Source organism: Heloderma suspectum, chromosome 4, assembly GCF_057233095.1.
Source record: "Heloderma suspectum isolate Gila_16-S chromosome 4, 16-S_ref, whole genome shotgun sequence".
Taxonomy (NCBI): Eukaryota; Metazoa; Chordata; class Lepidosauria; order Squamata; family Helodermatidae; genus Heloderma; species Heloderma suspectum.
The window spans coordinates 137,091,028-137,118,135 of record NC_139461.1 but is presented as its reverse complement, the minus strand read 5'-3'; the positions used below and the strand labels follow the sequence as shown (position 1 = coordinate 137,118,135).

Below are 27,108 nucleotides of genomic sequence, written 5' to 3'. Positions count from 1 at the left end.
GGCCCCCGGGAACCAATGTCTGCTGAAAAACACTCGGGCCTTTGTGTTTAGCACAGTGGTGAAAAGGTCTAGGCATGGATTTCTGAAGTGGCCCGTTACTAACTCGAACATCCGGGGATGTAGGGCGCATGCGCTGGGGTCCAGTCTCTGTTTGCTGAGCCAGTCCGCCTGCACATTTAGTTCCCCTTTGACATGCACAGTGCAGACTGACAGGAAGTGGCCTTTGGCCCACTTGAGAAGGGGAATCACCTCCCTCTGTAGTGATACAGACCTGGATCCCCCTTTTTGGTTCGCATAGTCCACCACAGCTGTGTTGTCTGATTGGACCAGAACATCGTGGCCAATGACCAGATGCTCTGCTGCTCGAAGGGTCAGGTTTAATGGCATGGAGCTCCATGGATCCAGATGTGCAGGCTCTTCTCTTGCCGAATCCACAGGCCCTGGCTAGAAAGCGAGCCGCACACGACACCCCACCCCATTCAGGCAGGCATCCGTCATTATTACAGTCCACTACCACGAGAGGGCCGTGGTGGCTTAGTGGTTAAGACGCTGAACTGCAGACTGGAAGGTCGGCAGGTCAGCAGTTCGAGACCCTGGTGCTGCGTGACGGAGTGAGCTCCCGTCTTCAGTCCCAGCTCCTGCCAACCTAGCAGTTCGAAAGCAAGAAATTGCAAGTAGATAAATAGGTACCGCCTCGGCGGGAAAGGTAACAGCGTTCTGTGCACCTTGGTGTTCAGTCATGCCGGCCACATGACCACGGAAGCGTCTTCAGACAGCGCTGGCTCTTCGGCTTAGAAACGGGGATGAGCACCGCACCCTAGAGTCGGACATGACTGGTTGGGGACACCTTTACCTTTACCTTTTTTACCACGAGAGGAGACCCCTCTCTTGGAGGTAGAGTCGAAAGTCACCAGTCCAGGGACAGGCAAACCCTCTGTGGTATGTCAATCTGCATTTGGATGGAATTTTGCGATCTCTTCCTGGTAACAAGGGAGGAAGCACAGCAGTGATCAAAGATGGAACACTGCCCAAGGAACAATTCCCAGATAGGAGAATAATAGGCCCAGCAACCAGGAGAGTGTGGACAGAGGGAGGCAGTGAGCTGAAAGGGTTCCCCAGAGAGCCTGCATCAGAGTCGATTCCCTGTGGGGCTCCAGATTTACAGACTCTACTGTATCTAGGATCACCATCAGATATTGGAGGGAGCGCGTGGATTGCAGGTGGCTCTTCCTGTGATTGATGAGGAGGTCCATAAGCATCAGGCTGACTCCTGAAGTAGGCAGGAATGGTAGGCATAAATGGCCACCCCTGTTCCCTGAGGGTGGCCGCCACCACCAGCAAAATCTTGGTGAAGATCCTGGGTCTGGAGGAGAGGCTCACCAGTGGAGCCCAGTATTGTCAATGCAGGTCCTGTACACAGAATCTCAGGAAATGTTGGTCTTGCAAGTGGAGGGCAATGTGGAGATATTCTGTAAATCAACCGAGGTGAGGAAAGAACCCGGGAGAAAGGCCTGGACAATGGTGGTTAGAGTATACACGTGGGTTTTTGTTGTTTGGGGGGGATTGTGAGATAAGAGTTGAGGTTGAGAATCACTCACACACACACACACACACACACACACACCCTTTTAAGGACAGGAAATACAGCTGAGTAGAAATGTGTGCCTCCCTCTGAGTTTGGCACGGCTCCATTGCATTGGCAGCTTTTAAGCTCTGCAAGCAGGACAAAATACAGTTGGCACCTTCCTGATCCCTTGGGAAGATGGAGGGTGGGAAGCAGTATAAAACTCTAGGGCATAGCCCCTCCCCACCATGTCCAAAAGCCAGCTGTCCTTTGACATGTGTGCCCAGGTATGGACAAACAGGGTCCACTGACCGCCGACCGGCGTTCCACAGGTGGGAAGGGCTGCTTTGATGTTTGCCCTCCTGTACTGAACTGATGGATGTATGTGGAATTAGAACCTCCATGAGCTCTCTGAAGCTGGGAGCGCTGTCTTGGCATCCAAGAGAACTGACACTGGGCATGATTCGGTAGCTTGTTGCAAGGAAGGGACCTGCTTGGGACCTGATGAAGGAAGGGAGAGTTTGTTTTTCTCTGAGAGGTCCTTAAGCATCTTGTCCAGTGATGACCCAAAGAGACGCCTCCCCCTCCACCATCAAAGGGAAGGCACAATAGATTGGTCTTAGAAGATGGATCCAACTGCCAGTTCTTGAGCCTGAGATGTCTTCTTGCTGCCACATCCAGACCTGCAGCCTTGGCAGACAGAGAGATCAAGAGCAAACGTATATCTGCCAGACATGCCAGCGTCATAGAGATCTTATTGAAGGTGGATGCTGGGACACGCTCAGCCAGGATGGCCTCTTTCAAACCATCCAACCAAGACAGAGCCAACCTGGCAAAATACGACTCTGCAACACCAGCTTGCAAGATGGCCTCATAATTGTGCTAAATGAGGGCCTCCAGCTTCTTGTGGTCTTGAGGCTCTATAAGTGGAGCCTCGCCAGCCGAGGGAACAGCTACACCCATGCCCAAGGCAACTGTTGCAGCATCCACCAGAGGTGAGGCGTGACTCTTGTCTTTGTGCAATAAAGAATCACGATTTTGGGGGTTTGGAGATCCTGGTTGGATCCTGCCATTTCTGCAGGACCATCTTCTCAAAGCTGGGGTCAAGGGGAAAGGCAGGGAAGTTCTGGGGGCTCCTCCACTGGCTGACCTTTCTGGGTCAGGCACATTTCCTGGGACACCAAGTGATCATCTGTTGGAGATGCTTTGGCAGGCACCTCCTGACGTTTGCACTTAGCGGTCCGTTTGCCCATCTTGGGAACAGGAGTCTCGTCCCCCTGGATGGCACTGGGCTCCGACTGTGGGGTCAATAACGATCCCCTGCCCTGTGCCTGGGACGCCCAACATTGGGGCAAGAGCCATCCCTGCATGTCCAGCTTTTCCATTTCCTCTCTAAGCTGAGCCTGTTCATCTCAGGGGAGGGGCCAGCTCATTGTGAGAGAGCACATGCTTTGTGTGCAGAAAATTCCAGCTCAATCCCCCAACGACTCCAGCCTGAAACCCTGGAGAGCCGCTGCCAGTCAATGCCAACAACACTGGGCCAGATGGACCAATGGTGTGACTCGGTATAAGGCAGCTTCCTATGTTCCTATCTCCCAAGAGTCTAGAGAAGAGAGGAAGAAAGGACAAAAAAAGCCCCAAAGCAGGTCTGAGAGGAAAGGAGGCACCTGCTTTAGATGGGATGTCTCTGTGATAGGTGAACTGCATTTGCAGAGAGACAAAAAGCTGCCCTCCCAAAGGGAGGGGGAGAGGGAAGAGTCCAAGAAAGGGGGGGCGTCCCTGCATCTCCCTCTTGGAGGATGACACCATTGGAGATGGCTGCTTCTCTGCTGATATATATATATATATATATATATATACACACACACACACACACACACACACACATATACATGCACACCTGTATATTTATTCACATATATATTATTTGTTGTTGTTTTGTTTGTTTTGAGGTGGGGGGGCAAGCAAGGAGGAGGAAGCTCCAGGCCTTGAAAGAGAACAAGCCGCCAACTAAGAAGCTCCCCAAAAGGCACGCTTAGTGTGCCAGGAAGGAGAGCCTCCCCCTCCCTCCCGCCCACTCAGTGAGGGCAAGCCGCAGGCAGTGCATGAGTGGCTGCAGCAGCTGAGTCCTAGGCCAGCCTCCATGCACATGCCCTGGAGGCAAACAACGGGGTGTCCAGCCACCTGATCCCCAAGCAGGGAATGAGGCCAAGACCCCCAGGGCACTGGACACCAGCTGAAGAGGTCTGGGGCCAGAAGCAAGGGAAAGAGAAAAAGTGTGCCCAAACGCTGCCACCAAAGCTGAGCCACGGGGAAAGTAAGCGAGGCTAGCGAGTGTATGAGAAGGAGGAAGGGGGTGGCCAGCATCCAAACTCCTGCAGCTCATTCTTTTGCTGGCTAAACAAGCAGGTACCTTTGTCCCAAACACTGGGTCGTCTCTGAAAGAAGAAGCGGGTGGGAAGCACAAACCGGCTGAAAGAAAAGGCTCCTCTGGAGCAGAGGCGGAAAAAACCACCACCACCCCAGCTGTGAGGACCCCCACTGGGATAAGGTGCGAACCCCGGTCCCTTCTTAGATAGGGGGTGCAGGTGGGCACAAAAACAAACAGGACCCTGGGCCAGCTCCGGGGGGCAGGGGGGCTGCCCAAAGGAACGGGGAGACACTGCCCTAACCATTCCACCACAGCACCTGGGGCCCCCTTTAATTGGGGGCACAGGTGGGCAGGGAAAAACCTTGATCTATCCTGGTGTAACTTTCCCCTGACTTCTCCCAGGGCTGTGCTTCAAAAACGGACATCTGCCTTCAACAGGCAGAAAAGGAAGACTGGGGAACTCAAGCTGAAGGGGGAGCTAAGGAGGCGGGGACTAAAAACTTCTAGAGAAATCTGAAAGTCCTGCCAATCAACAGGGAGCCTACAGTTAACCCATTCCTTATTGGAGCTACTCTGGGAGAAGTCAGGGGAAAACTCAATATCCCATTCAAAAGGTGGTGGCTTTCTTATGAAGTGTCTATGGAGATACCACAAGAAACACCGTCCCCTTCAGCTTCTCATTTCAAAACAGTAGGCTGAAGGGCATCCTTGCAAATAGCTTTGCTTGCAAGAAAGCATCGCAGCCTGCCATTTTGAGCAGTTCATGTGCCCCCATTGTGTCTTATCCCATATTCTTGTGCTGATATTTCCTATTTCCTGAAAACTCTGTAAAGAACCACATGAGAATAAAGGGGGGGGAGTTCACAACAGAAAACCAAGATAAGACAAAAATGTTTAATGAAATGGGTCACCCATCACATATACTGTATATAAACCTGAAACCTTTTCTGTAACACACCATGCATCTCATGAAGTTGGCTATAATCCATGAAAGCTCATGCCAGAAGAAATGCATTTGTCTTTAAGGAGCCAGAAGACTCTTTGTTGTTTTTGCTGGAACAGACTAACCTGGCTGCCCTCTGGAAATGGTTACAAAACTTGTGGACCTCAAAGTCTGGTCAGCAAGATATTTGCAATTGACACATGTACAACTGTTCATATTATGAAATCTGTGAGTCTGACACTATTTTTCTGCCTTCCCAACTCATGTTTTTAAGAACTGCAGCTTAATCTTCTTCTCACTTTTTTTTCAATATGAGGGAATCCAAAGTTCCCAGCTCGGGGCCAGCTCACTTGCTACCCTTTTCATGAAGGAATACATGGAACAATCCCTCAGTGTTGCAATTGCTGCCACTGAACTGGCCACATGCTGCTGCTGAAGATACACTACGATCTTCGGTGGCTGGTTCTGACTTCCAGCACCTGTTTGCTACCAGCAAAAGCTGGGATGAATTCCTGTCATTGGCCATCTTGGCCACTGGAAGAAGATAGCCTGTTCCTTTTGGGGCGAAGGCAGTACTTACCCAACGTTTTCTGCATCTTCATCACACTCAGCCCTATACTTGCAAACTCCACACTTGGAATGTTTTCTATTAACTTCTGTTCCAGATCCTTCATACTCTAAAACAAGATCATGTCAACAGAAAGGATTATCAACAGAATATTGAAATAAAGAAAGAACACATTTTCATATTATAGATCACATTTATATCCCACTTTCCCTCCAAGAAGCTCAGGATGGATTGCATGGGATCATCCCATTTTATTTCTATAATCACCCTGTGAGACTGAGAGATGGCAACCGACCCACGACAGCTGCTGTGAGCTTCATGACTGAGCAAGGAAGTTGATTCCAAAGCTCCTTGGTCTTTGGAATCCAACACTTTATCCACTATGCTACACTAGCTCTCACCATTATCTTCATTTTGCCATTTTAGATGGAAAAGCTGCATGCTGGTTTATGGCTGATATCATTTACTCTACAGTAGCTACCTAATCTAAATATCTAAAATAGCTGCAGTTCAGAATGACAATGAATCAAACCAGAAATAGTTCCCATTTATTGCTGTAAATTGATCGTCATACTAAAAAAAAAATCCACTACAAACATCAGTTTATTATTGTGAAAAAAGCAGCAGACACTTTTGCATTAGAATTGTATAAACCACATACCCTTTAACTTGTTTCTTATACTAACTAATAATAATGTAGGGCACAAGCAAGCTGAAGTTAAGCCCTTTTCAATCTCATTGGATTCAACCATATAGTAAGCATGCACTCAACTCTCTCCCATTGAAATCAATAGAAGCTAAAAGTACACATACCAAGTATGCTATAAATGAATATATTGCTGTAATAGCTATAATAAAATAGCTTATAATGTCTGAGTACAAAGCTAAGGCATGTATACAAAATAAAGCAAAAAAGAAGAAAACTTTAATTGGGGGCAAAGGCACTCTGGACACTATCAGAGAGGTACACGATCAGTGATTTGTGCACAGTCCACAAAGGTCTTTGAACTATCCACACACAGAGGCAAGAATACTGAATATTATTTGTATTTGATCGAAAACAAAAAAACAGAACTTATGTCAGGCTTGTCCACACATACAGCTGACTCGGAAATAACACTAAACCACAGATTAGCATTACAAGGATGATCTTAGCTTCCCCTGGGCTCATATGCTTCACCTTCTTGCCTGGTACAGGAGCAAGGAGTTCTGGCAAACTGTGGTTAATCTTAATAATACTTAATATAAACAAGCAAGCTTCAAACCACACTTTATGAATCTCGCTTGTTTCCACTAACCATTGTTAAGATGGTTACCACAGCTTAGGGTTTTGGTGATACGTAAACTGTGATTAATCTAAAACAGAAGCAAAGGTTCCAGTCTCTTCCTTGGGGCTGCACCAGAAGAAGGAGGGAAGCTTCCAAGACTAGAGGGAGGCTAAACTAATTCTCGTAATGATAAATCATAGTTTATCATTATAAACTATGATAAACCATGGTTTAGCATTACATCCAAATACAGCCAGAGGCTTCCGTTCCCAGTACACATTTAGCATCAGTGCAAAACAAATCACAAGTAGTTTCATCTAAAGCTATTTACTGTATAAAATAATGTTGATACAATATAAGCTCCAAGTTCTTGTCAGGTATCCCCATACTTTTGCACGAATTTGGCAGCTCTCTAGAACATGGGTGTGGATTTATTATTTACCGAGCAATTGGAAAGAACACTGCCTGCATCATTTGCCTTATATCTTCGTAAGTAAAAAGCTAGAGACTTGGGACATGCTCCAGCCAAAATTGAAATACTTTTAAACCCTATTGATTACAGTGACAGTATTAAGCTTGGATCCACTAAATGAGAACCCCAAAGACCTGGAAAAGCATTCATGAAAAAAGCACCCCTCAAGTGCCTGATTTACAACAGCACAAGCATGTTTGATACAATCCGGTGCATCAATGTTTGTAAGCATTCTTAATAAGCATTATATTATAGTGCCTTGGGGTATTCAAAATGCTTCACATACGTTATGTTGTAATCTGTACAACAACTCTATAAGGGAGGTATTATTACCAAGCTGTTACAGCTGGGTAGGGCCCTGAGGCTGAGAGTGTGGCTTGCCTAATGTCACACACACTGCTATCCTATGCATGTCTACTGGGAAGTAAGTCCCATGGAGTTCAATGGGGCTTACTCCCAGGTAAGTGGGTATAGGATTGCAGCCTGCACACTTAGCTGGCAGTAAGCCCCAATGAACATACTGGGATTTACTTCTGATTAGACCTGTATAGGATTGCACTGTTAGTGAGTTTGAGGCAGGCTATTTTTAATTGGCAGCTTCCAGATTTGTCATCTTAGACTACATCAGCTGAATAAATAAAGTTAAATAAACAAACAAACAAACAACCTAAATTAGTTGCTTACAAGGGTCACTAGTTGTGAGAATCATATTTTATTAATATCATTCTGCATCTGATATGAACAACACTGCAAAACAGGTACATATAGATAGACAGACAGACAGATAAGCTTAGAAATATGTTAATCTAAACCTCTAGCAGCCACAAGGAACTGTTGTACCCATTGAGTGTAACAGACAGATGGCAGTCAGCTGAATGGCACATGCTGATTATCAATGTATTAATTACTAAAAACAATCTGCCAGAGACTCTCCCCACCACCATACTTCAGAAACCAAATTTCAGAAGGAGGGAATCTGAAACAAATTATTTCAATAATAATTAACATGACTATCTGTATTGCAAGCATGTCATTTCCCCAGCTTGAAAGCCTAGGCTGATCAATTACCATCTGTCCGCAATTAAATCTGGAATATTTTCTAAGTACCTAATTCAAACTTTGTTTAGGTAAACAAGCACATGCTGTGGTTAGTGTTACACAAAAAGAATAAGAAATTAAGCAGCATGGCAATTAGGCATTATTCCATTGAAGAATCACGGAATAGGGCTGCCAGGTCACATCCTAGAGATTCAGCCTTGCATCTGTAAAAGAGGATGCAGCTGAGGTTTCTTCCCTGGTCCCATCACTCATATTCCCCAGCTGCCTGCTGAGCGGGGAAGGAGGCAACAGGAGCAGGGGATGAACAGAGCGGGAGAAGCTGCAGTGGCCTTCTCTTCCACAGCTGTGGGGCTGTTGAATAGTCAGAGAGTTGGTTTGCACATAATGCTGTATCATGGTTTACAGCTACATGGATGAACTTGCATGAGCCTAAGAGAAAGTGTCAGCCTCTCACACTCCCCCTCCCCTGCCCTCCTCTCGCATGGCTCGGAGGAGGACTTTGGCAAAGTTTAGTTTTACTTTTGAAGAATCTTATCTTACCACTACATTCAAACTAAAGATCCTGGTTTAAAACAAACTCTAGTTAGTTTAATAAGCCAGATTCACAATCTATGGCTTGAAGTTGGCTTGTTTAGTAACTGACTAGAGTTTGTTTTAAACCAAGGGCCCTGGTTTTAATGTAACATTAAGCCAGGATTGTTTAAAAATGAAACTAAACTCTGTTGAAGTTATCCTCCCAGCCATTTTGAAGGAGGTGAAGGGAGGAGAACTGACTAGGTTGTTCAGACTTGACCACATAGTGCTAATCCATGGCTTTGTGTCATGTGCCAACAAACTCAGAATGGTTATCTGGGTAGCGACCCAGCATAGACTAGGAATGACCTGCGGAATCTTTCCCCTTCTAGGCCAACAATCCTGGAATAACAAGCATTGAACTCTGTCACTTAAAACTGCTTGGATGGCCGCCATAAATCAGTGTTCCAGAGGACATCGATCCATATCATGATGTTGTCACAATTCTTTGTAAATCTAAAAGCAGTTCCAACAGAAAGAAACAAACTGACTGCAGACGAAAATAATAGAAACAGGGGAGGACAGAGTGGAGACATGATGGTTTTGTCCTACATAGCCTGAGAAAAATGTAATGGAAAGCACTTCTTGTCCTCCTCTGAGATCATCTGTGGCACCGATGCACACAGATCTGTGCTGATCTAGCACTGTGCTCCCTCCTGCTCTGTGCTTGGAATAGGTTATAAATGGCTAGGTTTGGTCATCAATTATTGCATGGATCAATCTGGAGATCACTTGTGGCTGGTCCTGCCTGACAGCCCCATAGTTTTGGGTGCATCTTTTGGGTGCATCTTAAGAGTATTGGTGGGCGAAAGGTAGAGCTGGATCTACTGGAAGATCTCTTGGTGGTTTGCAGTAGAACTGCAAGGATTTCTGACTTCCAAGTTTTTAACAATAGCAGCAACAAAATATCCCCTATCCAAATTATACTACTCAAATGAAGAAAGCTTGGTGTGAACTAGAGTGGATTTTTGTGCAGAAGAACTCTGTTTAGTTCTGGTACTCAGAACAAATGCCTGTCACAGAATTCTTTTAATTCTATGGCTATATCATTTGCACCTAGTTGGTGGTTCCTGGGTTCCAGTTAAAAAAACAAGGTAGATCCCATAAGCCTGAGGTTTGCCCACCCCCATCTCAGAGTACCTGGTCTTGGTGATCCAACTGAATTCAACAGAATATTGCAGGGATCACTGTCTCTCGCTACTGTCTCTTGCCTGGTCTTCTTTGACATGACCAGCTGGACTGCTAGGGATAGTATGGATTGTTTCCACCTAAGACGCAGGCCTTAAGGCACACCTCTCACCTGGAGATGCCGGGGATTGAACTTGGGGCCTTCGGCATACAAAGCATGTGCTGTTCCACAGAGCTACAGCCCTTCCTCAGCGTCCTGGATAAAGGAGGGAAGAGGGGCTGGGAGGAGTGCCAACCAGGTGACTGGAACGAGCTGCTAAACTACCACATAATTCTCAATCCAGAGAAATATAACTTCCCTGCATGGGGCAATTAGATAGGGATTCTCTCTCTCCCTTCATATACTTCACGCATCAAGATTGCTATCATATGAAGGGCTCCTAACACTGCCGTTCAAAAGACATTGACTGGGTTCACACAACACAAGGTTGAATATGTACTGCTGGTGTGTGGGCCACAATAACAAACCATGTTTTGTTAACCACAAACAACTCATGAAGAAAACCCATAGTTTGTTGTTGGGTTGTAAACTCTGGGTTGTTTGTGTTTAACAAAACTTGGTTTGTTAGCATAGCTAGGTACACACACAACACAACAACCCCTGGTTGTTGAGAGTGGATTGTCATGTTGTGTGAACCAAGCCACTGTGCAGCTATTCTACCCTTCTCTCCTTAATGGATTTTTTGTGTCAAGGGGAAAAAAAAATTGAAGAAGCTGTGGGAAAACACGGGGGGGGGGTTTACAAATGAAAGATGGTAACATCTGGACCCCATAAAATTCCATGAATGAGGCAGGCCAATGGCACAATAAAAGCCTAATCTGGAAGTACCCCAGGAGCCAGAAGATTAGCTCTGTATTTCAACCATGTTCCACACAGCTCAGTCAGTATTCCTCCTATGTGCTAGTGATGAGTGACCTACCAATGCCTGGCTGGTGAGTCTGGGCTCTTGGGGACTCTGGGGACTCACAAGGTGATAAAACTCAGGACAGTGGAGTACTTCAGTTTATATTTTCACGAGCACTTCAGAGGCATTAGCTGTGAAGCAAAAATTGTGTGCATGGCCAGGTCACACCGTCCGTTATGGAAGGCAAAGAATCAAAAGTGCAAGCCATGCTGCAGCAACCAGTGTGGATATTCAGGCAGCAGTCAAGTTCACTCACCTGATCATATGGTGGCAGATCAAGCAAATCTTTCATATTTGCATCATCTTACCCCTGCTGCTCAAGTAGGAAATTCTATACTCAAATGCCCCAAAGAGAATTCTGGAATTAAAAATGAGATTCCAATGCCCAATACCACCCAGTATAGCCTTCTGACCCAGGAGTAATAAAAAATGTCTCATTTTTGAGGTTTGCCAGATGACAGACAAGTGTACCAGGCCATTAGAAATAGATCATTAGCACCCTTTTACTGATTAGAAAGGAATCCAGATAAGGAGGTGTCAATGTTAAATTTAGGGTGATGACTTTCACTTAGCCGAGTACCATAAAACAATGAGGCCAGATGGACCATCAGATGAGTGACCGAGAAGCCCCACTCTAGACCATAAATTTGTAAGAAAAACAAGCTCACAAGACAGGATTATATCAAAGAAATATGTTTGTGTCAAAAACATACCTGTAACATGTCAAAGAAAGCTAAAATGTTTGGATAAGTGTGTTGGTATACACATTAATCTTGATAATAAGCTTCAAAATTCAATAATCTTATTTAGACATATGAAGATTTAATGTAGAAAGGTTATCTTTGGAATTCTTGGATAAGAAATATAAATTGTAGTAAAAAATAGTTTGGACATATTTTATAGCATCCAAAAAGTATATAAAGGAGACTCAGAACATGCAACGGTGGAAGCTGTCCTTCAGGATCAGCTTTCCTTAACGTGTTGCCTGTAGAATCAACCTGATAAGCTTGATATTGATTATCACTGGGAACGAGCAAATGTACTTGACTCTGCTTAGAAACTTTGTTTAAGAATGTTACATATTTCATGCGTTTGAATTTATGCATGCATAAACTCTTGTATTTAGTACTGTTATGCTAATATTTTGTGGTAAAAAGACAAAAAAGACAGAGAGAAAAGTGCTGAGAGAGTGCTTCTTAAGAAAGTCTGAGAGAGTGCTTCTTAAGAAATATAATTATGTATCACCCATATCAAGAGTAAAGTATTGAGCTTATTCTTAGATGGTATCTGGTTTTAGGAGAAATTTGACTGTATACCCAGTAAACAGATCATCAGTGGTTGCCAACATACCGACAATATACTTTGAGAGTATCTCTGAACCAGGGCATATGCCACAATATCAGCAGCAAGAATGCTGTTCACTAATATGACATTTAGCCATGAGCTACTACAGAGGGGACCCATCAGCCTGCAGGTATTAGTGTGATTTCATGCCATTGGATCACCAGCAGCATAATCTTTTACATATCCACTCAGCTGTAAGACCCACTGAGTTAAATAAGACTTACTCCCAGGGAAGTAGTTACAGGATTGCGGTCCAAGTAAAACTTCAGCTTTCAAGTTATTAAGGATGAATGAGCCATACCCAGGTAAGAAAAGGCATGGATAAACACACACACACACACACACACTCACTCACTCTAAGCATCCAACTCCGGCTTAAATCAAGACAGACTACTGCTCCATTTCTCTTAGTGTCATTATGGTAGTGGTTCTCCAAGGACATACGCAAAGGTCTTTCCTAGCCCCTTCGTAGCTGAGATTTATTTTAAATGAAGATGCTAGAACTGAACTCTTACAAAACATGTGTTCCTCCATTCAGCTATGGATCGTCCCCAAACAAGACATCCCAAGAAGTATTTTGCTCTGTCATCCAATAAAAGGTGAAATTCCATCTGTTGACTTTGAAGTCAACACACTGCAGAGTTCGGTGAGATCACTAATTCATATCTGAGATTGTTCTCAGATGTGTATGTAGTACAGTGCATATAATTAGCACATCACTAACATAAAAAAAACAAAGGGCATGATCCAGTCACAGATAAAGTCCTATTGATATTAATGTGAGTGGTTTAAACACATGCTTGATATCCCACAAAGGTGCTTACTTTGGGCTAGATAGCGATCTAAAAAGGCCACCCTAATGAACTGCATTTTTCAAGGAAATGGATGAATTGTACACCCCCTTGTGCAAAGGAAAAACAATATGCATAATCATTCATTTTTCTGCAATACATATGAACGTTTCAAGCTAGAATCCAGCATTCACACAAATGAACAGAAAGAACAATAGTTACCCCCTTCTCCTGATCCAGAGCCGTTATCTGAAAGGAAAAAAAATAGAATTATCCAGGACTGCAATTTTCTTATTATTATTTAAGAACCATGTCCTTGAGCAAACAGTCATGCATAAGTTATTAACCAGAAACCTTCAACCTTTTCAAACCCAGAAGCCACTTTCCCAACTCGCAACATGGAAATCACTTTACGTTCTTGCATGATGTATGTCTCTTTCTCTCTCTCCTTTATTTGAGATAAAAGTGGAGGCTTTGATAGTGCAACACACCTGAGATTGGGACATGTAGCAGATGAAGATCTGCTTCATTTTTGGCTAGTGAGAAAAACATTTCCTTATATTTATTTGGCTTCCTTTTATTTATGTATATTGAAAGCTAAAATTACAAATCAGTTATATTTACAAGATGCTGATAAAGATTTGGAAATTATTCAGCAAACAGGATTTAGTAGGTGGTACCATCTTTCTAAGTGTAAGATCTCTCTCTCTCTCTCTCTCTCTCTCATTATTTTAATTCCTTCTTTCAAGCTGAGGAAAGCATTTATGGAATTATGTTTCCAGACTATACATTCTTCTTATCTGGATGGGAGCTATGCAAATGTTCCCATATTTCAGCATCTTTGTATATGTGGGGCTCCACAAATTGCAAATATTATTATGTATTCTTTCGTGATTTGTACGCTGGCCTCCTGAGTTTTCAGCCTTTGTTGAAAAGAATGTCTGACAGAACCTTGTCTGAGCAAATGCGGAAATTACTTGCGGATGCACAGCTTCATGTAACTAATCAAATAGCCTTATTTGCTATTGCTGCCAAAAAGGTAAGAGTGAAGGTTTTAAAAGCTGTTGCTGTAAGTTGCATACATTGAATTAATCTGATTAGTATGTTCAGTTTTTTTCTCCTTTTCTTCCTGGTAAATGGTAAGAACTTGTGGTTGTATGCAATAAAACTGACTGACTGACAGAAGGGGCGGGGGCAGGGGGGAATGGAGAAGGCTGTGACTAAATACTTTTAGGTACACAGTTCTTATCCTATTTCTACTCTTATGTGATAAAATATTTGAGAAAAACAGATCCACAGGCGCTAGCTCCAGAGCTGATGTTGTTCACAGCTGGATTCCTCCACAAATAGGCATTACTTGATGCCTACATGAGGAGTAGGCAACATCACTGGTCATCCTGGCTGGGGCTTATGGGAGTTAAAGTGCAGAACATCTGATGGGCATCAGGTTGCCTACCTCTGGTCTGCAGTATCGGAGCCTCAGAGGTCTATAACGTCATGCTACTTCTTCTGCCTGCAGAATCTACAATCTCAATACTTATGTAATGGCTTCTGCAATCTAGAGCCCTGGTCAGCAACTAATTTAATGAGTGATACAGTCTGAAAGGCCAAGTGCTGAAGGGTCAAACAACAGTGGCTTTGCCCACACAAACCAAGACACAACGGGATCTTTATTCATTAATTCATTATTGATATACTATACTGCCCCATAGCCGAAGCTCTCTGGGCGGTTCACAAAAATTAAAACCATTAAAATACATTTTATACGATATAAAAACCATTCACATAATTACATAAAACAAATAACACACACAACAACAACATATATCTAAAGCAATTTAAAACAATCAGGCAGAGACAATCAGAGACTTATCATACGCTGCCAAATGCCTGAGAGAAGAGGGCAGTTTTAACCTGGCGCCGAAAAGATAACAATGTTGGTGCCAGGCAGGCCTCAGCAGGGAGATTATTCGACAAATGGGGAGCCACCACCAAAAAGGCCCTCTCCCTTGTTGCTGCCCTCCAAGCCTCCCTTTAACCCAGTTTTTTAGGTGAACAGCAACAAAAGGCTTTGGTGGGGTCTTCCCCTAAATTACCTCAGCTGCTTATTCCAATTGGTCTTGGCCCCCTCACAGGAGTGAGCAGCCAAAGTGTATAGCAGGAAGAATTCTGATGGAGCCTCCACTGCTTTTCACACTGGGAAGGATTTTTTTAAAGATCTTTTTTACCTGGGTGTCACCCCAATAGAAAGAGACTGGGTTGCATATAGGGAGAAGGTGTAGGGGAAAATTATAGTTATGGGGTTACATCCAATTTCTGTCCACACTTCCCCTTGCTCTCCTCTCTCCTGCACCTCCCCTACACCCCAAATCTGCTCCAGAGGGTTCCCCAAACCTATGGAGCAGATTTGGGGGCATACAAGGGGCTGCATGGGGAAGGGGAAATCCAGACGGCCAGCACTGTATTGAGCCTGTAGAATCCTGAATGTTAGGAGCAAGTCAAGATGGGGAAAGGCTCAGGGAAACTGCATGTAGGCAGTTATATGCAATGCCACCAGATAAGAAATTGCATTTCTGTGTGTGTGCCAGAGTTCAATGACCCCAACATACGGCCCAGCACAGAGGACGCCTGTATCCTTCAAGAGATAGTTAATGTGGTGAAGGATTTTTTAACTCAGTGGAATAAAGGAGGAAAATATCAACTGGATGACAAACTAGCTGCCATCAATCTCCTATACCATTTATAGTCACAGCAGTGACTTAATGGAAGTTGCCCATAGAAGACATCAGTTCACTTTATTCCTATATTGAATTTCTTCCTTTGGCCCATATATTCTTTTCCTTGAGTCCTCTATCCTTATCCTCCCTCCCTCATTCCTTGCAATTTTCCCTCCCTCATAAACAACACCTTCTTGACAGAATGCTCTACCCTGCATTCAATTACTTTAAAATGAGCCTGTTTCTTGCAAAAAAAATATTAGAGACAACATGGCCAATCCATTACTGAATCAGAAATGCAGCATGCAAAGAAAAGGTTCTACTTTGGAAGGAAAAGGAGAGCACGTCAAGCAACTTAACTGGCTGCACTGCACACACTGACAACAAGGCCCTCAACACATCATATGATGCTCTTCCTTTCAAAATTACAAGATTTAAATGTTTTTGGAGAATCTGATTTAAGCATAGCCATTTTATGATAGTCGAAATAACTGTTAAGGCATTACATGTGCTGGAAACAGCACATTTTCCCCTCATCCCCGATCCTTCCTCTAGAAAATGAAAATAAAACAATGGAAATATACAGAGTGAGAGTGAAGGGACTCAGGACCTTGAATGAGAACTATCGATTGCAGAATACAGAACAAACCTCCAGGGTAGATGTGCAATGGAAAATGCTGTTATGCATTAACTTGAATTACCACAAATATGAGTCAATTCCAGTTTTTCTTTGGGGAGGTCAATGAAAGTGGGCAAAACCCTCAGTATGTGATTTACTTAACATGAAATTCCATCAATTCCACCATGAAAACTTTGAGTAAAATCTGTGGATAGTTTTTTTTCTGTTTGTAGCAGGCTTATTTTCTTGTGTCAAGTGGCAAAACCGGAAGGCATCTGGTCCACAAAACCTTATGCCATAATAAATTTGTAAGTCTTTGAAGTGCCACAAGAAGCTTTGTTATTTTTGCTACAGCAGACTAACAGGGCTACTCCCCTGGGAACTGTTACCAAGGAGAAAGTGTTATAGTAATGGGTGACTTCAATTAGCCTCACACCAACTGGGCAAATGCTTTTTGTCATGCAAAGAGGTAAAATTTCATTGAACCAACCAGAGTGGAGGTGACCCTGGACTTAATCCTAGATGGCAACCAGCACCTGATGCAAGTTGTGTTGTTGAACCGACTGGAAATAGTGGCCACACTACTATCAAAGCCAACATATATGTAGGCTGACAACTGTGAAGTCCAACACAGTCACATTTGAATTCAAAGGAAGAAAATTCTCAAAAATGAGGGGGCTGATGAAAAGTAAGTCAAAAGGGAAAGTCAAGCAATTCCCCTATGAGGGAACATTACAAATTCGGGGCTTCTTAGGTTAGGAAAAAGCGGATAAAACGTGATAGAGGTGTATAAAATTATGCATGGTGTGGAGCAAGTGGATAGAGAGACATTTTTCTCCCTTTCTCATAATATTAGAACCCAAGTCATCCAATGAAGCTGAATGCTGAGAGGTCCAGGACAAACAAAAGGAAGTACTTTTTCACACAGCAAATATGCTATGGAATTTGCTATCACAATATGTGATGATGGCCACCAACCTGAACAGCTTTAAAAGGGGATTAGACAAATTCATCAAGGCTATGAATGGCTACTAGTCATGACAGCTATGATACTACCCCCCAGAATCAGAGGCAGGATGTCTCCAAATACCAGTAGCTAGGGAGCAACAGCAAGAGAGCGGTATTGCCCTCACAGCCTTAGGGCTTCTTGGCCACCGTGGGAAACAGCATGCTGAACTAGTATGTTGGTCTGATCCAGCAGGGCTCTTCTTATGTTCTTAAATTCATGTGAAAGTATCAGGAGTAGAGGAGGCAACCAGCAGCTGGTCAAGGCAGGACAACAGTCTGGAAACACAGAAGCCTTAGGGCTTCCCTCAGTAACAAGTTGTCTAGTAACAAGTTGTCTGAGAGAATGTGGTAGACTTTAAAGTTATACAGTAAGCTGAGATGTGGGATTGGCTTCCTGGCATCACCTTGTTCCTAAAACTAAGAATCTGGCCTGTAGTGTTTATAACATAGCTTGAACTGCCTGCTAGTGTCTGAACTGAGCTTGTGAGAAGAAATGCCTCCAAAATGTTGTATTTATAAACACATTTCATATTAAATAAAAGAATATTAAGATATACGTACATATACTGAAGAATGCTCCATATAGCTAGAGCCAAACTCCTGTTGTCTCATGTTACACTACCACATCATCCTGCAAGACTGCAACTTAATTTTTTAGTTATTATTATAGGTCCTCTTATGCTACTTTCTTTTAGCTATTTGGGTGAAGAAGCTCCTCTGCTTTTTTGCTTTTCTTTTTTCCACATATATTTTTGTTATAAATTCTGTGTGGGAATGGATAGGTTCTGACAAGATGCTCCCGCAGTTAAATTAAGCACCCCTAATTAAAGTTAATTTGTGTCTGCATTTTCTAAATAAAACCAAATTTGGCTATTTAACCTCTCCAATAGGGGAAATGAAATGTTTAAAATTATATAGGCCACAGTAAGTGGTGTACAGAGGAAAGGAAGGACTCTGCTCAGTCCAGTTCAGTCTTTTCCATATATAAAAGTCTTCAATAGCTAGACACCCACCTAAAAAGGGAGCAGTTTGAATTGCTGTCCAGTCAGCCTCACAAGACCCCTACAGTTCATACTGCATTAGGGTGGTTTAAAGATGAAATTTTCACTGAGGCAGTACTCACCGGAAGACTGCAGCGGTACAAATTGAGACACATTAATGGCCTCCATAAAGCTAAAAGTTCATCAGCTGAGCTTCCCTAAGGCCTAGTTCTCATAGAAGACGAACATCTATGTCTGGGAGCCCAGAATAGATGTGCCACCAATGGGAGTGGTTTTTTCTGGGGCTAATAACAGCGTGGGGTAGTAATTTTCATCAGCATCACATCAGGAGGAGAAAAGGTTAAACTTTTTCTCCCCATGTGCTGTAGTCCCAGTAAAATTCTGGTCCCTCCACACCTGCTTTTACTTAATAACCCAAACTGTGTCTCCTAATGACACATTTAGGACCACGTTTGACACTTCAGGCTGCACATAGGAAACTGAATGCTCCCTCCATACCAAAAAAATAACTTGATGAAGGAAACTAGATCCCAGGGAGCAGACATAACTAGAACCCTTCTCCCTGATGGCTAATATTCTCTGCAGATGGATATTAAATCTTTTGTATGGAGGAGCATTCAGTTATATGAGCCCTCACTTGCAGTCTGAAGTTTCACATCCCAGGCACAGGTTTATAATCCTAGCAGAGCATGTAGCTGAGCCTGTTTATTTACTCTCATGTAAGTCTGTGCAGCCTTGATTTGGATCAGAACCACCATGTTCTGGGAATGGAGGATTAAACCTTTCCTCCACACTCCAGTCCCCCAAATACCACCCCCCTATTGGGGGGGTTAAGAAAATGGAGGGAAGCCTCAATTGATTCTAATAGATACTTTTTTAACCCTCCCGCAAACATGTGTGTAATTTCAGGGGGGAGATGGGTAATGGGAAGGTTTACTCCCCCCCTCCTGGAACATGGTGGTCCCAGTCCAAATTGGGGCCACATGCGCTTACATGAGAGTAAAAAAGAGATAAGCCTCAGCTGCACACTATGTGATTATGTGATTAGCGTAATGTGTAGTTTGTCTCTGAGAAACAGGCCTAATTTTTTAGCAGCATCACGTCTTCCTGTCGTTTATACATTCCCACCCCCTTTATGTCCACTGCGCCTGCTGGCAATTACCCTCAAGTCTTAAGTGTCAGCAGGAGGGTTTCTACCTAATTGCCCAGAGCAGTGCAGCCTGAGATAGAGCCTTAAACTGTTTCTTGGCAGGATTCAAAGAGAGGCTGATCATTCTTTCACGCAAACCTTGGCAAAGTGTTCCAAAAATTTGCTCTGAATGCTAGATGCACAGTAGCTTGCTGTTCAGTTGCAGAAAGCACAAGGCAGTGTTAGGTCAAATGCAAGCTCCTTCCGTGATACCCAGGGGCGTTTCACATGCTAGACAGAAATATACCTAGACTGGTCTCTGAGCAGTGTATCTGTATAACACATATTTCCAAAGCATTTTGTCACTTTACTTTTTTTGGTGAATGCTTGAAAAATCTTAGGTATATGGCTTAAAAAGGTATCGTGTAAAGAGGCCTTCACCTATATAAGCTGGCAATGTTGTCCCTGACAGCTGTTATGCACTGGTATGTACAAAAGTGTATTAGTTTACAGTGTGGCAAGTGTAGGAGTTCACAATTTACAGCGGAAGGTGCTTCTGCCACATTTACACCAGTGCCTTTTGTGGGGAACCCGTAATTCATGAAAAGCAGACACGCTTCTCCACATGTTTAGGCACATGCAGTAGACACATGCTAGGGAGCTGCAACTGTCTACCACATGTTGACAGATGCACACCTTCCTCTCATACCACACGTGCTCCCTGCAAGGTACATGAGTGTAAACACCGCCATCACAGCCAGAAAAGGAGCAGGCAATGGCTGTGAAATGGAGCCCAGAATGGATATCTGACTCTCGTTGCTAGATTGCAGATGGAACTCTACAGCAGCTGGAGCTCCGACAGCACATGGGAAACCTTCCTTTCTCACTGCGAACAAAGGCAAGGACTTATGTGCATACATAGGACCGCTATGCAGAACTGCGGCCAAGAAGGTGCCATCTCATTTACAAGATTTAGATCCTGCTTCAGTGTTGGCTGTGAACATCTTGGCTTCTTAGCTATGGAATGGGAGGTTCAATAAGCGGCAAAGCTGATATCCAGAAATCTTTCCCTGGTTTATTAGTCCAACAGCACAAATACCCAGGATTTCTTACTTAACAGTGATGAGGAGATTAAACCGCAGGCTGACTTTTATTACCCGCCCCTACCCTTGCCACCAAACACAGTGTGCAGCTATAATTGCATTTCTACTCCATAAACAGGCAGACTGTAAAATCCAGGGTGCTCAAGATTCGTAATAAGTAGTGTGATCACTTCAGATGGAAGGACACCAGTTTGAAATTAAATGTTGCCTTGAGATTCTCAGCTTTCTCTGCAGTGAAATGTGTTCTAAAAGGAATGAGAGAAGCTAATAAATATCTGACATCTAATAGAGCAATGGTGTTTGCTTTTCATAATGCAAATAGTATGTGTATGTCTTTCAGTTAAGGGCTGCAATAAGAGAGCCAAGAGACTGTACTTTCCTATAAATATGTCTCTGAAAGTGCAAATTCAGAATTCTATTATAATATTCAGCTGTGTGCTTCTCACTGTGCATCCTTAATTTCATAAATTTAGCAGAAGTCAATCCTGGGAGCAATTACACGTGCTACTGTAGTTAAACAGAAATGCACAGAAGGAAAAATAAATCCTAAGAATTTAACTTTTATTACTAATTTGCCAATAAGATATGTAACAAAAAATGAACAAGGGCTTGAAACCAGGGAGGCCTGCTATAAATCTCTGCAGAGACCATGAGGTAGCCTTCCCCAACCTGGGGGCCTCTAGCATGCTGGGAAGTGTAGTCCAACACATCTGGAGGGGCACAGATTGGGGAAGGTTGCCATAGCCTATGAAGCTTCCTGCCACAAAAACTGTGCTAGTCTTTAAGATGTCACAGAACTGTTTGTTGTTTTCTGCTGTAACTGACTAGCATATATATTCTTTGGGAATTTATCTCACCTTAGAGGTCCATGCAAAATGAATGCATGCCACGCCATCCCTAAAAAAAAAAGCAGTTTAGCTGGTTGGAACCAATGTCGCTCTGGCAGCTTCCCACGGGTTCTCCACGGGAGCTTTCTCAAACAGCTTTTTAAAAGGTTGAAAAACCTTTTCATCTCCCCCATGGAATTAAAAGGGCAGCTCTGGATAACATCTTGGAGAAAAGTATCCCCCACAAGATAGTGGGGGGGGGGGCCTGGATTCCAGGATTATCTCCCCAGAGCTTTACCAACGCAAAAAGCTGTTCTGAAACTCCTATTTCATAGGAGAAAGCAGGGCTGACGTGTTCCATAATAATATATGTTTTAAGAAATATCAACAACTCCTGAGGGATGATTTAAGAAATATTAACAATATTTGAGAATGTCTGAGGACCTGCAAGATCTGTTTGAGAGAAACATGACTATGCTCAAGGGAAGAAAGGGGCTGGCATTACCGCCAACTCCCCCCGTACTTCCTGTGCCAAAGGTTTCGAAAACAGAAGATATAGGGGAATTCTTTACTCTGATAAAGACTTCATCTTCGCAATTTACGGAGCAAGCCAAAAGGTTGGATTTAATCCAAAATTCCATCACCGCCTTCAAGGAGCTATGGATTTAATTAATGCGTCATGGCAAAAAATGGAGACGAAAATTAACGATCTAGAAGATTGAATGGCAGGGAATGAAACTACAACACAAGTATGTTTTAAAAATGTCTCTGACAGAATTTCTCAACTGGAGGCCTTCACACAAATATCCAATGTATGTATTATTGGGATTAAAAATCTGTCTAATGATGTAAAATTGCCTATTTTTGTGGATAAACTTTGCATGAGATACTCCCTATCCCATCAATATTTACTTGATATTGAGCAGGCATTTCGTGTGCCAAATGCTAAAGGGACTGACTGATCATAGTCCAATTTACAAAAGTCTCCACAAAGAATTATATCCTGCGTTTGGCAAGAGAGGGTGGAAGCCTTTTCTGGAAACAAGATAAAGTTATGTTGTTTCCAGATTACATCAAAGAGGTGGCGAATAAAAGAAGGCAACTTATCAAAGCGAAAAATATGGCAAAACAAATGAACTTACAATATTACTTAAAATATCCTGCTACACTTTGTATTGTGTCTGAAGGTCAGATGAAGAAGTTTCTAAATCATGAAATGGCGGAGGCATGGCTGAACGTAAAAATGCGTGAGATTTCTGTTACAACCCCATGAACTGGAATGTTTAAACAAGCTTTCTTAACTGCTTGTATTTAGTCTACATGATCCAGGCTAGGTCAGAAGATAAATGATTATACATATATTCATTTATCCTCTTCTATCTTGCTTTTTTTCTTGCTTTTCTTTATATGTTTTTATTATTTTTTATTTCAAAATAGATATGGTATACTGTATTTAAATTTATTGTTTGAGGGTAATTGTGTACATGCATTTATAGTATAAAATATATTACTGATTGTTGAAAGTTTATTTTAAGTTTTATTATTATATAACATTATATTTTTTATTATTATTATTATTATTAATAATATAGGATACTGGGAATGAACTGCAGACCTGTTTCTTTGATATAAGATTGATGATATGATATTGAAATGTAAGGTTGTTTATTAATCTGTAAGATTGTTAAGGTTATAGATATAGTTTTAAAAATAGAATGGCATCAGAGGCCGGGGGGGTATTGGAGTTTAAACTTAATTCTTTAAAGGGATGGGGGGGGGGAAGAATCTTCTTTTCTTTTTCTTTTCTTTTCCTTTCTTTTCCTTTCCTTTTTTTCTTTTTCCTTTTCTTTTTGTTATTGTGGTGTCCTCATCAGAATATTGAATTGGTGGGAAATTGTAGTATTGATCAGGTTGTTGGTATTTTTGGTATTGTTTATTTCATTTATAAAGATAAAATAAACATAAATATATTCCCCCCCCCAAAAAAAAAGCAGTTTAAAAGTCAAGTTTCCAAGAAGGTCATTTGAGCCACATGGCTCATGAGGCAATGGAACAACACTGAACTGATGATAGTCACAGCCTCTACTGTTTAACTACGACTTAGCCTAGCAGTGTCTCACCTCACCCAACATTCTAGAAAATGCATTGCCTGCCTGAGCCCAGTGAAGTCAAACCCCCAAAACTGCTAAGCTTCCCTCACCAGCTTTTAAGATGCCCGACACTTTATGTTCAGTGCCTTTCATAAATGGGACTGTTGTCCTTGTTTTGAGCCTGTATAAATAATACAACAGAAGGGGAACACTTGCCATTGATCATGAGAATAAAGGTCAGCAGTGCAGAGATATGCAAAATAAGGGTACATCTAACCACATGCTTATATTGGGTTTTATACTGGTTCTCTGTTACAAATTAGATGAACCCTGGATTAACAGGCATGACTATTCATCCAGCTCAATCACCTATTGAGATATCCCCACTGAGATGCCAATCAAACCTGGTGATAGATAGCATTGCCATCCATTCATAATTCTTATGGATCGTTTCTATGTCAGATGCTCCTTTTAGAATAAGCAGGAAACATATTGTGAACAGAAATTGTTTGTATTTTGGGACAATGTTTGAGATTAAACAAACCTCAACCAATCCTGCCTCCGTTTCAAAAACGCGAAATACAGCCAAAGCCCCATTGATTCCACTGGTACAGTTAAGAACATGGTTAATTTTCTTCCCATTTTGGGTGTTTCCAGACAAGGTTTTTATTGTGAAATTGCCCTGCCTCATTCACGGAATTTTACAGGGAGTCCAGACAGCAGCATCTTTCATTGGTAAGGCTCCCATGTTTTCCCACCACTTCTTTGGTCTTTTTTCTTTGTCAAATGGACAGGATGAGCCAACCAAAACGAAGCATTTTAAGTGTCCAATTTGGCAGGTCATACATTTGGCAGACCTGCCCTAATGAGTAATAGTGTTTGCTTTCAAAACAAAAAGAAAAACTAATGTTTTGTAGAAATTTAATGCATAGAGTTAGGTTTTCATACACACTCCGAAAACTGAAATGAACATTGGGCATTAGTGACCTGTTTTCTAGCTCTTTTGTTTAGTCATTAAAATAATGTAAATGATGTTACTAGATATCCTGGTCACTCAGGTTGCACCAAGCCCCTTTCATCAAGTCCTACTCGCTTTTGTCTCATTGACGCAGTGAATGGCTGGATTGTCCTTAATTTGCCAGGCTAGAAGGTGGTTGATCTAGTCAAGGAAAGTCCTATTGATCTTCCTCAAGCGCAACTAAACCAAACAAAACACTTGCCATAGTCTTAGAAGAAGGCACATAAAGAAAAAAAATCTTCAGAACCTTGTGCGGGAATGGCATGCATTAATGGAACTGGAGAGTGGAATTCAGAGGCCTGCATGGCCTATCTGGCACTTAACAATTATCATATGAAGGGCAACCAACCAGTATTTTACTGGTCCAAGCATTAAAACTGTATTCAACTGGTTCTGCGGCTAGAGCAGCCCAGGAACTCCAGATTTTTCCAGGCTCTAACCATGACTCACCAGAGTCCTCCCTGCCTCCTCCCCTAACCTACCAAATTCCCCCAGCCTCTGCACCAAACTGTTACATTCTGTCCAGATTCCATCTGCCCTGGCCTCATCCATGAGGGGGGCAATATCAAAAGTTCTCAAAAGTTCTAATATTTAGAGACCTCTTAAAATGTTTCTTTTGATTAAGGCAATTATGCCCCACCCTTTATATAGGTTTGAAAACATATTGATTTATTCCCAATCTCAAAAGGGGTTATTATCAATAATATAGTAATTCTTTTCTAACTCAAAAGAGACTGAAAGTGCAATTAAAAATAGATGGAAAAACCTTTGTATTCAAATCAAAAGATGCATTATGGTCACAGAGCAGCATAAATACAACTAAAACCAAATTTAAAACGTTAAATCAGGGTGCAGTCCTATAAGATCCTCCCTGCATATACTTAAGCCTCCCAACACGGAGACTTACATGTATCCAACGCAGAGTGGGAGGGGCCTCGCACTTCCTGCTCTACATTTAAGCTAGACAGGTGATTTTGCCTGTCTAATGGAGGCTTCAGGGAGGGGGAGAGAAGGAGGCTGGCATGGCCATAGGATATTTCGTATGGCTGCCACCCTGGTCTCCTCCCCTCCCCATCCCCAGAAATGCCCCCTTCTCCCCATCTCTGCGTTCTGTTTTCAGAGCACAGAGAGGTAGCTGGGTCGGTTCTCTCTGTGTCGGCTATGAGGGGAGGGGGAGGGGATTGCTGTTTCCTGGCTCCAAGGTTGGAGCCCTGTTTCCGATCTCATAGCCAGGAAACCGAACAGTCCTATGTCTCCCAGACACTGTCTAGGGGACAGGATTGCTTCCTCAATGTGTTTCTCCATTCACAGTCTCATTGCATTTACAAACTATTTTTGCAAGAAACTCAGTCTGTTATTTACAGAAATAATACATCCAATGATCTCATTCAAAGATTCTCTTAATTAATTTTGATCTGCTATCTGGATAAAACATACAGCATAATACGTCGTATGTAAATGCCTCAGCCTCTCCAATCCCACAAGGACATAAACATGCAACAAAAGGAATTCCTTGAAAACTCCCTTGTAGCATTAGAGAAAGTAAAACATGGAACGTAAGTAATGCTAAGGCACATCTATATTTAGGAAGATTTAACCATTCTACATATTTTCCCACTTTAATCCCATAATGGGGATTCACATCCACAAATAACAAGGAACAAGCTGTTTAATGAATTATCATTTTATAACTAATTACAAATCAATCATAAATACAATAACAAATAATAAAACATCCACATATCTGAGGGAGCAACTGATCAATATGGTCTATCCATACAAATTACTTACCTAGAATAATCTCCATTCAGAAAACCAATAAATATAGTACATTTCACTTAAACTGGCCCTGCTCTGGTTACTCTCCATAAATAACTCATAACAAAGCAAGGCAATATATCCCAAATAACCTACACTAAGTATTTACATTAGCATAAATACTCCTAATACCCTAATACAATAACTGTAAAATTCATCATATCATCATAAATACCTATAACACCCCAAACATTATAAATATCTCAAAAATCCTGAATAATGTTCACAATACAGAAATATAACATAACAAATACTGCATATAACTACTACAAATAGAATACATATCATAAATAGCCTGGATATCATAAGTAAAACATAATAGGTTGAATCCAGACTTAGTCATACTTAGACTAACGCAAGTCTCATTGATTTCAATAGGTCTGCTCTGAGTATGACTAAGGGCACAATCCTACACATGTTTAGACAGAAAAAAGTCCTACAGATCCCAGCATGCCCCAGCCAGCCATGGAGGGAGCCGTAGGTGTTTTTTCTGTCTAAGCATGCACAGGATTGTGCCCTAAGTATACATTCAGTCCAACTGATACAATGAATAGCACTAAAAATATGAAATTAAATTTATTGCACTTCATATCAAATTAAACACACAATATATATTAATATCCAGACCGTATCTCCTTTGCATAATATGTATAAAAGGCAGATGATTCTCATTAAAAGTTTCATTAAATTTCCTCCTAGTCCTTAACTCAATAAATTCTGTCAGTTTTGCCA

The 27,108-nt window shown here is 42.3% G+C and overlaps 1 protein-coding gene across 1 annotated transcript in view; it reads right to left on the bottom strand.

The window, feature by feature from the left end:
- Nucleotides 1-27,108, bottom strand: part of TMEFF1 (transmembrane protein with EGF like and two follistatin like domains 1) — a 112,823-nt gene that overhangs the window by 33,062 nt on the left and 52,653 nt on the right. The window contains exons 4-5 of the mRNA XM_084848150.1: nucleotides 13,269-13,295; nucleotides 5,459-5,555 (exon numbers count right to left, since the gene is read on the bottom strand). Of these exons, the coding sequence (XP_084704276.1) occupies nucleotides 5,459-5,555; nucleotides 13,269-13,295 (124 nt within the window). The remainder of the gene's footprint in view (nucleotides 1-5,458; nucleotides 5,556-13,268; nucleotides 13,296-27,108) is intronic.